This window comes from Hyla sarda, chromosome 5 (genome assembly GCF_029499605.1).
Source record: "Hyla sarda isolate aHylSar1 chromosome 5, aHylSar1.hap1, whole genome shotgun sequence".
In the NCBI taxonomy this organism is placed as follows: Eukaryota; Metazoa; Chordata; class Amphibia; order Anura; family Hylidae; genus Hyla; species Hyla sarda.
In genome coordinates this window covers 225231773-225246943 of record NC_079193.1, presented here as the reverse complement: position 1 = coordinate 225246943, position 15171 = coordinate 225231773, and the positions used below count along the sequence as shown (strand labels likewise).

At 49.1% G+C, this 15171-nt stretch overlaps 1 protein-coding gene across 2 annotated transcripts in view; it reads right to left on the bottom strand.

The window, feature by feature from the left end:
- The window catches only part of JARID2 (jumonji and AT-rich interaction domain containing 2), a 159699-nt gene extending 158262 nt beyond the window's left edge, over nt 1-1437 (bottom strand). The window contains exon 1 of one of the 2 annotated variants that reach the window (XM_056521214.1): nt 869-1437. In XM_056521214.1, the coding sequence (XP_056377189.1) occupies nt 869-946 (78 nt within the window). In that variant the 5' untranslated portion in view covers nt 947-1437. The remainder of the gene's footprint in view (nt 1-868) is intronic. The other variant, XM_056521215.1, reaches the window with a different exon arrangement.
- Nucleotides 1438-15171: the final 13734 nt, after the last annotated feature.

The window sequence follows — 15171 nt, the reverse complement described above, 5'->3', positions numbered from 1 at the left end:
TCGCCAATGCCCAGAGGGCACCAGCAGGCCGCCCCGCCTCCTCTATGACGTGCCTCCCCACAGCTCCTGTCCTCCTCTGCCCTCTCTTTAGTCAGGATGGCACTTAGGCCAGGCTCGGCAGGGCATTGTGACGCCACACAGCCGCCTAGGACACCTCACAGCCGGCAGGAGAGGAGGGGGCCCGGCCGGTGAGCAGACAGCGGCCATGCTGATGGCTGCAAGTGGGAGGGAAGGGGCTGATTTATGGGCCAGGGTCTGCTCACACATGCCGTCTATAGCCCTCCCCACCTCCAAACAAACACCGCCCCTGACCATTAGGGGGAGTTGAGATGTTGCCAGGCAGACTCTCTGCGACACGATTCCTTGTAGGGTGGCACGAGTATCTCCGATGCAGAGAGGAGGGGGCACGGGCGGCCAGAGCGCTCTGCAAGTTTCTATGTATTCTATAGCCCATGGCTTTCCTGACAAGGAGCCCGGCACGATCGTACAAGGGCGGCTGTGCCCAGCACCAACACCACATCCTCTGCAATGCGGATCCGTCCTTACACGTCCCCGCACAATGTGAACACAAACTCCACGTACATATAAATAGCCACCCCAGGAGCGTCCTGACCCCGCATCCAACAACACAAAGGAAAGCCCAAGCCTGCTCCCTACCGATCACCGCCATAGCCGGCCAGCAGAGCAGCCATGTCATTGTACGATCCCCAGCGAGCCCTCTCCATAAGATCGTGTCATCTGAGGTCAGTGCAGGCACAGGCATGGAGATCCGGCCAGGCACAGCACCACTCTACAGCCTTGGCATTTAAAGGTCCGCCTGGCAAGGTGCCACGCACAACAATAACACGCCATCGGCGGCCCTACTTACGTATTTCTTCTGGATGATGTTCCTCTTGGGCCTTTCCTTGCTCATTCTGAGATCCGAGTCGGGTCGGCACGACATCATTGCTTCATGAAAAAAAGAAAGGAAGAAGAAGAAGGAGAAAAAGGCTCAAGAAGCGTAAGATCCGGGTGCTGGAGCCGATCGCTCCGGGTATTGTGCCTCCTCCTCGGTCACCGGCTTCACCTTGTGAGCAATAATCCTCCTTTGTGGCTGGCGGTGCATACAATACAAGATCACTTTAATACAAGAAGAACCATAGTGGACGAGACGTTCCTGCTGCTGCTGGAGAAGGAGAGAGGTGCAGGCACACGACGCCCTGTGCTTCTTTGTGGTTAGGATTCACAGTCTCCAGTGCCCATGGAACATGATGGTGGCGCCTGCTCAGCAGCTACATGTTGCACAGTAGTGTCACCTGGGGAGCCGGGGCTGCGGGGGGCCACAGACCGGGGGGAGGGGGGCATAAATAAGGGGCAAGCAGATGAAAAAAAAACCGAAGGCTGGAAGTCACGTTTACGCCGCCACAGAGTGAACTCTAGCAAGAGTGAGGGCTGCACTGTGTATGTGTGTCTGCTTCTCTCCGCCTCCTCCGACCAATAGAAAGCCGAGGCAGGGTGGGGTCTATCGCTGTGACCGAGCTGTGACGTCAGCTGTCACATGGTCCGGGAACGGGGAGGAAGGGGACAGGCAGGGTACCCAGAACCTGGATGGGAGAAATACGAGAGGGCTGGAAGAAACTCCAGGAAAGGACGCAGCACTGTGTGTGAGGATTAACTTCAGTGTTTTCCAAACAGTGTGTCTCCAGCTGTTGTAAAACTACAACTCCCAGCATGCCAGGACAGCCTTTGTCTCTCCGGGCATGCTGGAAGTTGTAGTTTTGGTACAGCAGGAGACACACTGTTTGGAAAACCCTGCTTTATTTATTCATAAGGTGCGTTCACACAGAGCAAATCAAGAGGAATTCACGCTGAAAAATTTGCGTGCGGAAAAAATAACTTTCTATTTGCGCGGAATTTGCACGGAATTGCACGCGGAAATGGGGGAGAAAGAAGTGAAAGGTTTTACAGCCATTTTCGTGCAAATTGCGTGTGAAAACTGCGTGTGAAAATTTTTTTTTTACCATTGACTTCTATTGATTTCTGCTCGCGGATTCCGCTTGAAGAATGAATATGTTCTTTCTTCAAGCGGAAAGGAATTCAGCGTCAGAATTTCCGCAGTGTGAACAGGACAGCGGAAAAAACATTAAAGTCAATGGGCAGAGGAGATGTGCATTAATTTGGAGCGGAGAATTCAAGAGGAATTACCGTATTTTTCGCCCTATAGGACGCACCGGCGTATAAGACGCACCCAATTTATAGGTGCAAAATCTAAAAAAATTAAAATTTTGAACCCAATAGTGGTCTTCAACCTGCGGACCTCCAGATGTTGCAAAACTACAACTCCCAGCATGCCCGGACAGCCGTTGGCTGTCCGGGCATGCTGGGAGTTCTAGTTTTGCAACATCTGGAGGTCTGCAGATTGAAGACCACTGCATAGGAGGTAATACTCACGTCTCCCCGCCGCTCCGGACCCGTCACCGCTGCCCTGGATGTCGCTCCATCGTTGTCGCCGTGTCCCCGTCGCTCCGAAACGTCTCTGCTGCCGGCCGGTTATCCTCGCTCTCCGTCACCGCCATCACGTCGTTAAGCATGCCGACACACGTACGCGACGGCGTGATGACGAAGGAAGGAGAGCGCCGGCCATACAGGGGATTCCGGCACGGAGAAGACACCGAGGAGGCAGGTGAGGTCCCTCCCGGTGTCCTGTAAGCACTAACCCGGCTATTCATTCAGGCTGTTCGGGACCGCCGCGGTGAAATCGTGGCGGTCCCGAGCAGCCCGACTGAACAGCCGGGTTAGTGTCACTTTCCCTTCAGATGCGGTGGTCAGCTTTGATCGCCGCGTCTGAAGGGTTAATACAGGGCATCACCGCGATCGGTGATGTCCTGTATTAGCCGCGGGTCCCGGCCGTTGATGGCCGCAGGGACCGCCGCGATAGGTGTGTATTCGCCGTATAAGATGCACCGACTTTCCCCCCCCCCCGTATAAGATGCACCGACTTTTGGGGAAGAAAAAGTGCGTCTTATACGGTACTCGAGTAAATTCCTCTTGAATTACTCTGAGTGAACGCGCCCTAAGGTTGCAGCCTACTGAGTGGTCACTTCAAGAGGCACGTTACCCAGAACACCCTTACATGTGAAGGCCACTTACCTTTTACTGTATAAGGCTTTTTTCACACTGCCTTTATGACACTGCAGTGTGACGGCCGTCAGGGGAGCAGGGGAGGATAGCGGGAGAAATAGTACTGCAAGAGCCGTCTTTTTCTCCCGCTATTCCCTGTCAAATAACTACGGCACCCGGCAACCCCCATAATAGTAAATGGGAGCCGTTGGGGCCAGTTGTTGCCCATTGCTTCCCGTAACAAGAATGGCCTTCAAATTCACACGAAAAAAAAAGAGACTTTTAAAGGCTGTTCTTAACGGGGAGCAACGGCAGCGTGAAAGGGGCCTAAAAGTGTTATCTCAACCTGTGACCCTTCAGCTGTCTGGGCATCTTCAGCTGTAGTTGTGCAGTAGTTGGTAAAAGTGTAGGTTAGGAAACACCATAAAGGCCAAAAACACTTAAAAACAGTTATCTTCAAACTGTGGACCCCCAGATGTTGCAAAACTACAACTCCTGGCATGCCAGATAAATTGTAGTCTTGCACCAGCTACAGTTTGGAGACCACTGCTTTAACTTTGTTAAAAGTCCAACCGATGGGGCTCAGTGAGGAGTTGAGGTGAGTGGCCCTTACCTGACTCCTCGCCGTCCAATCGGTGATCCTCTACTGTCTCCAGCTGGCTCCAGGCTGGAGCAGCAGAGCACCGATTACACTGATCAGTGCTATGCTATGAACAGTGTATGCAGTCAAAAGATTGTATGGTATAGCCACCTATGGAATTGCATGGTATAGCCCCCTGTGGGGACTAAAAAAAAAAAAAAAAAAAGTTAATAATTGGGAATAAGTCCTTCCCCTAATAAAAGTTTGAATCCATTTCCCATATTTCCATTTCCCATCTGTTAAAATGATGTACCGTATTTTCCGGCGTATAAGACGACTTTTTAATCCAGGAAAATGTTCTCAAAAGTCGGGGGTCGTCTTATAGGGCGGGTGGTGCAGTCAATTGGGACACTCGGGGTATGGTTTATCCATACCCTGGGCTTCCCGACCGAGATTAATTTCCTCCCTCACATTCGGGACATTCCTATGTCCCGAAAGATCTTTTCTGGACACAAGGATGTTCCGCTAACCTTTCTGCTTCCCCGCGTTAACTTTAAAAATGCTGGGACCGCTGGGAGGTAGTCACTGACGTCCCTTGTGTGTACCCATAGATACAGAGCAGAGCGAAGCAGCGAGGAGGAGGACGCGCGCGTGGTAAGTTACCAGCGGCACATCATCTTCGGTGCTCCGACCACTGATCCTTCAGTCCCGGGACCTATTGCTATGGCCTAAAGGCCATAGCAGTAGATCATGACCCCTGACCGGAGGAGCGGTGGTCGGAGCACTGAAGTGGGGCAGTACACACACAACAGCCTCCAGCCATACACTGTATATGGCTAAAGGCTGTAGGTATGTGGGGGCCACTGCCTACCTAATGTAGGGGAACTAAACCTAATTGGGGGGGGGACTATATTGCCAACCTAATGTTTGGGAACTATACTGCCAACCTAATGTGGGGGAACTACAAACTAATGTGGGAGAACTATACTGCCAGCTTAATGATGGGGGAACTATACTGCCAACCAAATGTGGGGGAACTACAACCTAAGTGGGGGAACTATACTGCCACCCATATATGGGGGAACTATACTGCCAACCTAATGTGGGGGAACTACAACCTAATGTGGGGGAACTATACTGCCAACCTAATGTGGGTGAACTACAACCTAATGTGGGGGAACTATACTGCCAACCTAATGTGGGGGAACTATACTGCCTACCTAATGTGGAGGGAACTATGCTGACAACCTAATGTGGGGGGAACTATGCTGAAAACCTAATGTGGGTGGGGGAAACTATACTGCCAACCTAATGTGGGGGAACTATACTGCCAACCTAATGTGAAGGAACTATGCTGAAAACCTAATGTGGGGGAACTATGCTGCCAACCTAATGTGGGTGAACTACAACCTAATGTGGGGGAACTATACTGCCAACCTAATGTGGGGGAACTATACTGCCTACCTAATGTGGGTGAACTACAACCTAATGTGGGGGAACTATACTGCCAACCTAATGTGGGTGAACTACAACCTAATGTGGGGGAACTATACTGCCAACCTAATGTGGGGGAACTATACTGCCTACCTAATGTGGGGGGAACTATGCTGAAAACCTAATGTGGGGGAAACTATACTGCCAACCTAATGTGGGGGAACTATACTGCCAACCTAATGTGAAGGAGCTATGCTGAAAACCTAATGTGGGGGAACTATGCTGCCAACCTAATGTGGGGGAACTATACTGCCAACCTAATGTGGGGGAACTATACTGCCAACATAATATGGGGGAACTACAACCTAATCTGGGGGAACTATGCTGCCAACCTGATATGGGGGAACTATACTGCCAACCTAATGTGGGAGAACTATACTGCCAACCTAATGTAGGAGAACTATACTGCCAACCTAATGTAGGAGAACTATACTGCCAACCTAATGTGGGGGAACTACAAACTAATGTGGGGGAACTATACTGCCAGCTTAATGATGGGGGAACTATACTGCCAACCAAATGTGGGGGAACTACAACCTAAGTGGGGGAACTATACTGCCACCCTCATATGGGGGGGGGGGACTATACTGCCAACCTAATGTGGGGGAACTACAACCTAATGTGGGGGAACTATACTGCCTACCCAATGTGGAGGGAACTATGCTGACAACCTAATGTGGGGGGAACTATGCTGAAAACCTAATGTGGGTGGGGGAAACTATACTGCCAACCTAATGTGGGGGAACTATACTGCCAACCTAATGTGAAGGAACTATGCTGAAAACCTAATGTGGGGGAACTATGCTGCCAACCTAATGTGGGGGAACTACAACCTAATGTGGGGGAACTATACTGCCAACCTAATGTGGGTGAACTACAATCTAATGTGGGGGAACTATACTGCCAACCTAATGTGGGGGAACTATACTGCCTCCTAATGTGGGGGGAACTATGCTGAAAACCTAATGTGGGGGAAACTATACTGCCAACCTAATGTGGGGGAACTATACTGCCAACCTAATGTGAAGGAACTATGCTGAAAACCTAATGTGGGGAAACTATGCTGCCAACCTAATGTGGGGGAACTATACTGCCAACCTAATGTGGGGGAACTATACTGCCAACATAATATGGTGGAACTACAACCTAATCTGGGGGAACTATGCTGCCAACCTTATATGGGGAACTATACTGCCAACCTAATGTGGGAGAACTATACTGCCAACCTTATGTAGGAGAACTATACTGCCAACCTAATGTGGGGGAACTATACTGCCAACCTAATGTGGGGGAACTACAACCTAATGTGGGGGAACTATACTGCCAACCTAATGTGGGGGAATTATACTGCCAACCTAATGTGGGGGAACTATACTGCCAACCTAATGTGGGGGAACTACAACCTAATGTGGGGGGAACTATACCTGCAACCTAATGTGGGTGAACTATAACCTAATGTGGGGGAACTATACTGCCAACCTAATGTGGGGGAACTATACTGCCTACCTAATGTGGGGGGAACTATGCTGAAAACCTAATGTGGGGGAAACTATACTGCCAACCTAATGTGGGGGTACTATACTGCCAACCTAATGTGAAGGAACTATGCTGAAAACCTAATGTGGGGGAACTATGCTGCCAACCTAATGTGGGGGAACTATTCTGCCAACCTAATGTGGGGGAACTATACTGCCTACCCAATGTGAAGGGAACTATGCTGACAACCTAATGTGGGGGGAACTATGCTGAAAACCTAATGTGGGTGGGGGAAACTATACTGCCAACCTAATGTGGGGGAACTATACTGCCAACCTAATGTGAAGGAACTATGCTGAAAACCTAATGTGGGGGAACTATGCTGCCAACCTAATGTGGGGGAACTACAACCTAATGTGGGGGAACTATACTGCCAACCTAATGTGGGTGAACTACAATCTAATGTGGGGGAACTATACTGCCAACCTAATGTGGGGGAACTATACTGCCTCCTAATGTGGGGGGAACTATGCTGAAAACCTAATGTGGGGGAAACTATACTGCCAACCTAATGTGGGGGAACTATACTGCCAACCTAATGTGAAGGAACTATGCTGAAAACCTAATGTGGGGAAACTATGCTGCCAACCTAATGTGGGGGAACTATACTGCCAACCTAATGTGGGGGAACTATACTGCCAACATAATATGGGGGAACTACAACCTAATCTGGGGGAACTATGCTGCCAACCTTATATGGGGGAACTATACTGCCAACCTAATGTGGGAGAACTATACTGCCAACCTTATGTAGGAGAACTATACTGCCAACCTAATGTGGGGGAACTATACTGCCAACCTAATGTGGGGGAACTACAACCTAATGTGGGGGAACTATACTGCCAACCTAATGTGGGGGAATTATACTGCCAACCTAATGTGGGGGAACTATACTGCCAACCTAATGTGGGGGAACTACAACCTAATGTGGGGGAACTATACCTGCAACCTAATGTGGGTGAACTACAACCTAATGTGGGGGAACTATACTGCCAACCTAATGTGGGGGAACTATACTGCCTACCTAATGTGGGGGGAACTATGCTGAAAACCTAATGTGGGGGAAACTATACTGCCAACCTAATGTGGGGGTACTATACTGCCAACCTAATGTGAAGGAACTATGCTGAAAACCTAATGTGGGGGAACTATGCTGCCAACCTAATGTGGGGGAACTATTCTGCCAACCTAATGTGGGGGAACTATATTGCCAACATAATATGGGGGAACTACAACATAATCTGGGGGAACTATGCTGCCAACCTTATATGGGGGAACTATACTGCCAACCTAATGTGGGAGAACTATACTGCCAACCTAATGTAGGAGAACTATACTGCCAACCTAATGTGGGGGAACTATACTGCCAACCTAATGTGGGGGAACTACAACCTAATGTGGGGGAACTATACTGCGAACCTAATGTGGGGGAACTATACTGCCAACCTAATGTGGGAGAACTATACTGCCAACCTAATGTGGGGGAACTATACTGCCATCCTAATGTGGGGGAACTACAACCGAATGTGGGGGAAGTACAACCTAATGTGGGGGAACTATGCTGCCAACCTATTATGAGGGAACTATGCTGACAACCTAATGTGGGGGGGAACAATACTGACAACCTGATGTGGGGGAACTATGCTGACAACCTAATGTGGGGGGAACTATGCTGTATGCGGTCAAAAGATTGCATGGTATAGCCCCCTATGGGATTGCATGGTATCCCTTTGGGGACAAAAAAAAAAAAAAGTGAATAAATGTGAATAAGTCCCTCCCCTAATAAATGTTTGAATCCCCTTCCATTTCCCATTTTTTTAATAAAATGATGTACCGTATTTTCCGGCAAATAAGACAACTTTTTAACCCAGGAAAAATATCTTTTCTTTAAAAATGCAGTGGCCACCAGAAGGTAGCGCACGCAGGGACGTCACTGACGTTCTGTGCGCACGCTCATAGAAACAGAGCGGAGCAGCTAGGAGGAGGATGCGCGCATGGTAAGTTACCAGTGGCACATCATCTTCGGTGCTCTGTCCACCACTCCTCCGGTCCCGGGACCTACTGCTATGGCCTATTGGGGTCAGTCAATGGGGTCCATCGGACGCTGTTATTTTTGGAGAGGATAGCGAGAGAGAAAGATGGTACAAGCACCGGCAGTGAGAATGTAGCCTTAAATATACACAATTTGGGCCATGTAGTTATATATTTTTTTAAGTAGTAAAATAAAATAAAACCTAGATAAATTGGGTATCCTTGTAACCGCATGGACCTACAGAATCAATTTTAATATTTTTTTTTATTTCACCCCACAAATAAGAATTTTTTTGTTTCGATGCAGATTATGTTATAAAATAAGTGATGTCATTACAAAGTACAATCAGTGATGCAAAAAACAAGTCCTTATATGAGTCCGTAGGTGCAAAATTGCAGCGTTAGGATTTTCACAAATAGGGGCTGAGTCCTTAAAGGGGTACTCTGCACCTAGACATCTTATCTCCTATCCAAAGGATAGGGGATAAGATGTCAGATCACCGGGGTCCTGCTGCTGGGGACCCCGGGATCTCCGCTGCAGCACCCCGCTATCATTACTGCACAGAGCAGACTCGCTCCATGCGTAATGACGGGCAATACAGGGGCCGGAGCAGCGTTACGTCACGGCTCCACCTCCTCATGACGTAATGGCCCGCCCCCTCAATACAAGTCACGCCCCCTCCCATAGACTTGCATTAAGGAGGGCGGGCTGTGATGTCACGAGGGGGCGGAGCCGTGATGTCACGATGCTCCGGCCTCTGTATCGCTGGTCATTACGCACGGAGCGAGTCTGTTCTATGAAGTAATGATAGCAGGCTGCCGCAGCGGAGATCCCGGGGTCCCCAGCAGCAGGGGTTAACAGCCGTAACACGGTTTCATTTTTTAATCTACACCCATGATGCCTTTTTTTAATTTATTTTTTGTTTGACCAATTGTACTATGTAATGACTTCCTTCATTTTACCAGAACATGGTGAAAAATTATTTATGTGGTGGAATTAAAAAGAGAATGCAATTTAGCATTGTTGTTGTTGTTTTTATTTTTGTATTTTTTTTGGTGGGGGAGGGGCTTCTTTTTTATGCTGTTAACCATGCAGTTATATTGACATGTTTATCTAGATTCTTTATGTCAGCGCAATTACACCAATACCCAATTTGTATCGTTTCCATCATGTTTTACTTTTGATATATTTTTATTTTTAGTTGCCATTTTGTGACCCCTATACCTTTTTAGTTTTTTTGTGCTATGATCTGTAGTTTTTATCGGTAGCATTTTAGTATTGATCAGACTTTTTGATTGCTCTTTATTTTTTCTGTGATGTGATAAAAAAAAAAAACGCAACTCTGGGGTTGGGTACTTTTGAACTTTTAGGCCATTCACCATGCAGGATAAATAATGTTATATTTTAACAGCTCATGCCCCTCATGAATGGCGCATTAAAATCTCATTCCATAGAATTCCATCCAGAAAATGCCAAGTGTGAATGGGCTATACCAAATATGTTTATTTTTATTGTTTAGATATCTTTTATATGGGAAAAGGGGGTGGTTTAAACTTTTAGTATGGAGGGAGTTAATGCATGCATGTAAAACCTTTATTAGATTTTTTTTTTTTATACTATGTTATTCCCCCTTGGGACACGTCGTGGGTCTTTTTGCGGTTAAGAACAATTTATCAGTTTTATCCTGTTTTTTGCTGGTAAATTGTGGCAAATTTTTGTACAATGGGTGAAAAAAAGCAAACGTTTTTCGCGAATCATTAAATGGGTACTGCCTTTAAAAAAAAAATTTTGCCATATGATACAGCAGGTAAAATAAATAAGATTTGTAATTTAATCCCTGTAATTAAAAATTGCATTAAACAAGGAGAGCGAGTGCTATTCACTGCCTATGGCCAGACAGCACTTCTTAAGTTTGGTCTGCTGCCAGTCCAGCAGGAGACCAAAGTCTGTGCTTTTGCACAGACAGAATTCAGTCTAGACCAGAAGGGAGACTCCAAGTGGCCAGATTTATAAGGCCATAAAAGTGACATAAAAATAAATGTTTTTACAGGGAGTAAATTAGAAAACTTATTTATTTTACCTGCTGTATCATTTGCAAAAAAATAATTCTAATGACAGTGCCCATTTAAGACTCTTTCAAGAAAGCATTTTGACTGTAATGTGGCATGGTTAGCTTTTTGCAGTGGTTGGTGATTTATCTACTGAAAAAGGGGTCAAGTGGAACCCCGAAACACATCCAGCCTTCCTTGTTGGGGTAACCTAACATACCCGACATATGATTGACATCTGACCTTTATGCAAACAAAGTTTTGCAGGACATCCATCTGACACTGAACTGTTTCTCAACGTGGGGCTGCTGCTGCTGAATGCCTGCAAGTAAACCAACGGTAATCCCCAGCCAGTGAAAGATTTTGACTACAGGTCTAAGAAGTGATTAATGAGACCAGCCTGTTCAATTCTATTTATATATTATTTTTTATTTATTTATTTATTTTTGTTTTAGCACAAACATATTCTTTTAATTTACAAAATTTTTTTTTTAAAGTGTTCCTCTCATGAAAAAAAATTCATATATGACAGATGAAACCCTAATGAACACTTTTCTAATTGGTTTTATGAAAACATTTTCCTTCTTTTTATGTGTATTTTTACTTTGAAAAATCCTCCACTAGAGGTCTCCCTAGCAGTCCTGGCCACAAGCATTTCGGACTCAGAGTCTGAAATCACTCTGCAGCCAGGACTCAGCACAACTCCCCGCCTGTCAATCAGACAGGCGGGAGTGAGCGCTGTGCTCGCACTTCAGAGGGGTGCGCTCCTGACTCGGCCCGAGTCAGTGAAGCACTGCTCTTCTTATTGTACATATCGGGTATGCGAGCCCTGGCAGGCATCAGATGACGTTGCGCCTGCCTGGCCCCGCCCACTTCCATCCCTCACAAACACAAGGCTACTGAGCTACCGAAGATAGCTCAAAAGAGGTATTTCTATTTTTTTTAATAAAAAATAAAGGACAGGGATAGTGTTAGACAGAGTCAGGGACAGATAGGGAATTAGGGAGACTTAGGATGATGATAGGTACTCTTTAACCCCTTAAGGACTACGGAAGCTGGTGAGTTGCCTAGCAACATCTGGAGGGCTACAGTTTGAGACCACTATACAGTGGAAACTACACCCCTCATGGAATGTAATAAGGGGTGCAGTGGGCATTTACGCCCCACAGGTGTCTGACAGATTTTTGGAACAGTGGTCCGTGAAAATGAAAAATGTAATTTTTCATTTGCACAGCCCACTGTTCCAAAGATTTGTCCAATGCCAGTGGGGTGTAAATGCTCACTGCACCCCTTGTTAATTTCTGTGAGGGGTGTAGTTTCCAAAATGGGGTCACATGTGGGTTGGGTCCACTGTTCTGGCACCACGGTGGGCTTTGTAAATGCACAAGTGTTACGCCTAGCGCTCCGGGTCCCCGCTCCTCCCCGGAGCGCTCACGGCGTCTCTTTCCCTGCAGCTCCCCGGTCAGTCCCGCTGACCGGGAGCGCTGCTCTGTCATGGCCGTTGGGGATGCGATTCGCACAGCGGGACGCGCCCGCTCGCGAATCGCATCCCAGGTCACTTACCCGTTCCCGTCCCCTGCTGTCATGTGCTGGCGCGCGCGGCTCCGCTCTCTAGGGCGCGCGCGCGCCAGCTCCCTGAGACTTAAAGGGCCAGTGCACCAATGATTGGTGCCTGGCTCAATTAGCTTAATTGGTTCCCACCTGTTCCCTGGCTATATCTAGTCTCCTCCCTTGCACTCCCTTGCCGGATCTTGTTGCCCTTGTGCCTTGTGAAAGCGTATTGTGTGTTTTATAACCTGTGTACCAGTACCTTTGCTATCTCCCCTGACTACGAACCTTGCCGCCTGCCCCCGACCTTCTGCTACGTCCGACCTTGCTACTGCCTACTCCCTTGTACCTCGCCTTTCTTCAGTATCTTCAGCAGCCAGAGAGGTGAGCCGTTGCTAGTGGATACGACCTGGTCACTACCGCCGCAGCAAGACCATCCCGCTTTGCGGCGGGCTCTGGTGAAAACCTGTAGTGGCTTAGAACCGGTCCACTAGCGCGGTCCTCGCCAATCCCTCTCTGGCACAGAGGATCCACCTCCTGCCAGCCGGCATCGTGACAGTAGATCCGGCCATGGATCCCGCTGAGGTTCCCCTGCCAGTTGCCTCTGATATCACCACGGTGGTCGCCCAGCAAGCCCGACAGATCGCCCATCTAACCCACCAGATGTCAGAAATGTCCACCATTGTGCACCAACTTCAGTCGCAACTTCATCAGCAATCATCTCCTCCGCCAGCTCCTGCACCCCTTCCGCAGCGAGTGGCCACTCCTAGCCTCCGCCTGTCTTTGCCGGACAAATTTAATGGGGACTCTAAGTTTTGCCGTGGCTTCCTTTCGCAATGTTCTCTGCACTTGGAGATGATGTCGGACCTGTTTCCTACTGAAAGGTCTAAGGTGGCTTTCGTAGTCAGCCTTCTGTCTGGAAAAGCCCTGTCATGGGCCACACCGCTCTGGGACCGCAATGACCCCGTCACTGCCTCTGTTCACTCCTTCTTCTCGGAAATTCGAAGTGTCTTTGAGGAACCTGCCCGAGCCTCTTCTGCTGAGACTGCCCTGCTGAACCTGGTCCAGGGTAATTCCTCCGTTGGCGAGTACGCCATACAATTCCGTACTCTTGCTTCTGAACTATCCTGGAATAATGAGGCTCTCTGCGCGACCTTTAAAAAAGGCCTATCCAGCAACATTAAAGATGTTCTGGCCGCACGAGAGACTCCTGCTAGCCTGCATGAACTCATTCATCTAGCCACTCGCATTGACATGCGTTTTTCTGAGAGGCATCAAGAGCTCCGCCAGGAAAAAGACTTAGATCTCTGGCCACCTCTCCCACAGTCTCCACTGCAATCTGCGCCTAGGCCTCCCGCCGAGGAGGCCATGCAAGTGGATCGGTCTCGCCTGACCCTGGAAGAGAGGAATCGCCGTAAGGAAGAGAATCTTTGTCTGTACTGTGCCAGTACTGAACATTTTCTGGTGGATTGCCCAATCCGTCCTCCACGTCTGGGAAACGCACGCTCGCACTCAGCTCTCGTGGGTGTGGCGTCTCTTGATGCCAAGTCGGCTTCTCCACGTCTCACGGTACCTGTTCGGATTTCCACTTCAGCCAGCTCTCCCCTCTCAGCCGTGGCCTGCCTGGACTCTGGAGCTTCTGGGAATTTTATTCGGGACTCCTTTGTGAATAAATTCCGTATTCCGGTGACCCGTCTTGTCAAGCCACTCCACATTTCCGCGGTCAACGGAGCCAGGTTGGACTGTACCATACGTTTCCGCACGGAGCCCCTTCTTATGAGCATCGGATCTCACCACGAGAGGATTGAACTTTTGGTCCTCCCCAATTGCACCTCGGAAATTCTCCTAGGACTTCCCTGGCTTCAACTTCATTCCCCAACCCTGGATTGGTCCACTGGGGAGATCAAGAGTTGGGGGTCCTCTTGTTCCAAGAACTGTCTAAAACCGGTTCCCAGTAACCCTTGCCGTAACTCTGTGGTTCCTCCTGTATCTGGTCCCCCTAAGGTCATTAAGGACTCTGCCTGCCACAGGAAATGCCCCTCCCCCCCTCCCAGTTCCATCGGGCAAGCTTCTGTGTCCCCTCATGGCCCTCGTCCTGGTGTCACACTGCCCCGTGCCAGGTCCCGCCCTCTGCCCTCTCTCCCCATTCCTACTCCTGCGGTTCTGCCTGCCGTTGAGGAATCCCTCCATCCTTTCCCGGTGTCCTCATCCCAGGGGAGGCAGTTACCCGATAAAGAGAAGGGGAGACCTAAGGGGGGGGGTACTGTTACGCCTAGCGCTCCGGGTCCCCGCTCCTCCCCGGAGCGCTCACGGCGTCTCTTTCCCTGCAGCTCCCCGGTCAGTCCCGCTGACCGGGAGCGCTGCTCTGTCATGGCCGTTGGGGATGCGATTCGCACAGCGGGACGCGCCCGCTCGCGAATCGCATCCCAGGTCACTTACCCGTTCCCGTCCCCTGCTGTCATGTGCTGGCGCGCGCGGCTCCGCTCTCTAGGGCGCGCGCGCGCCAGCTCCCTGAGACTTAAAGGGCCAGTGCACCAATGATTGGTGCCTGGCTCAATTAGCTTAATTGGTTCCCACCTGTTCCCTGGCTATATCTAGTCTCCTCCCTTGCACTCCCTTGCCGGATCTTGTTGCCCTTGTGCCTTGTGAAAGCGTATTGTGTGTTTTATAACCTGTGTACCAGTACCTTTGCTATCTCCCCTGACTACGAACCTTGCCGCCTGCCCCCGACCTTCTGCTACGTCCGACCTTGCTACTGCCTACTCCCTTGTACCTCGCCTTTCTTCAGTATCTTCAGCAGCCAGAGAGGTGAGCCGTTGCTAGTGGATACGACC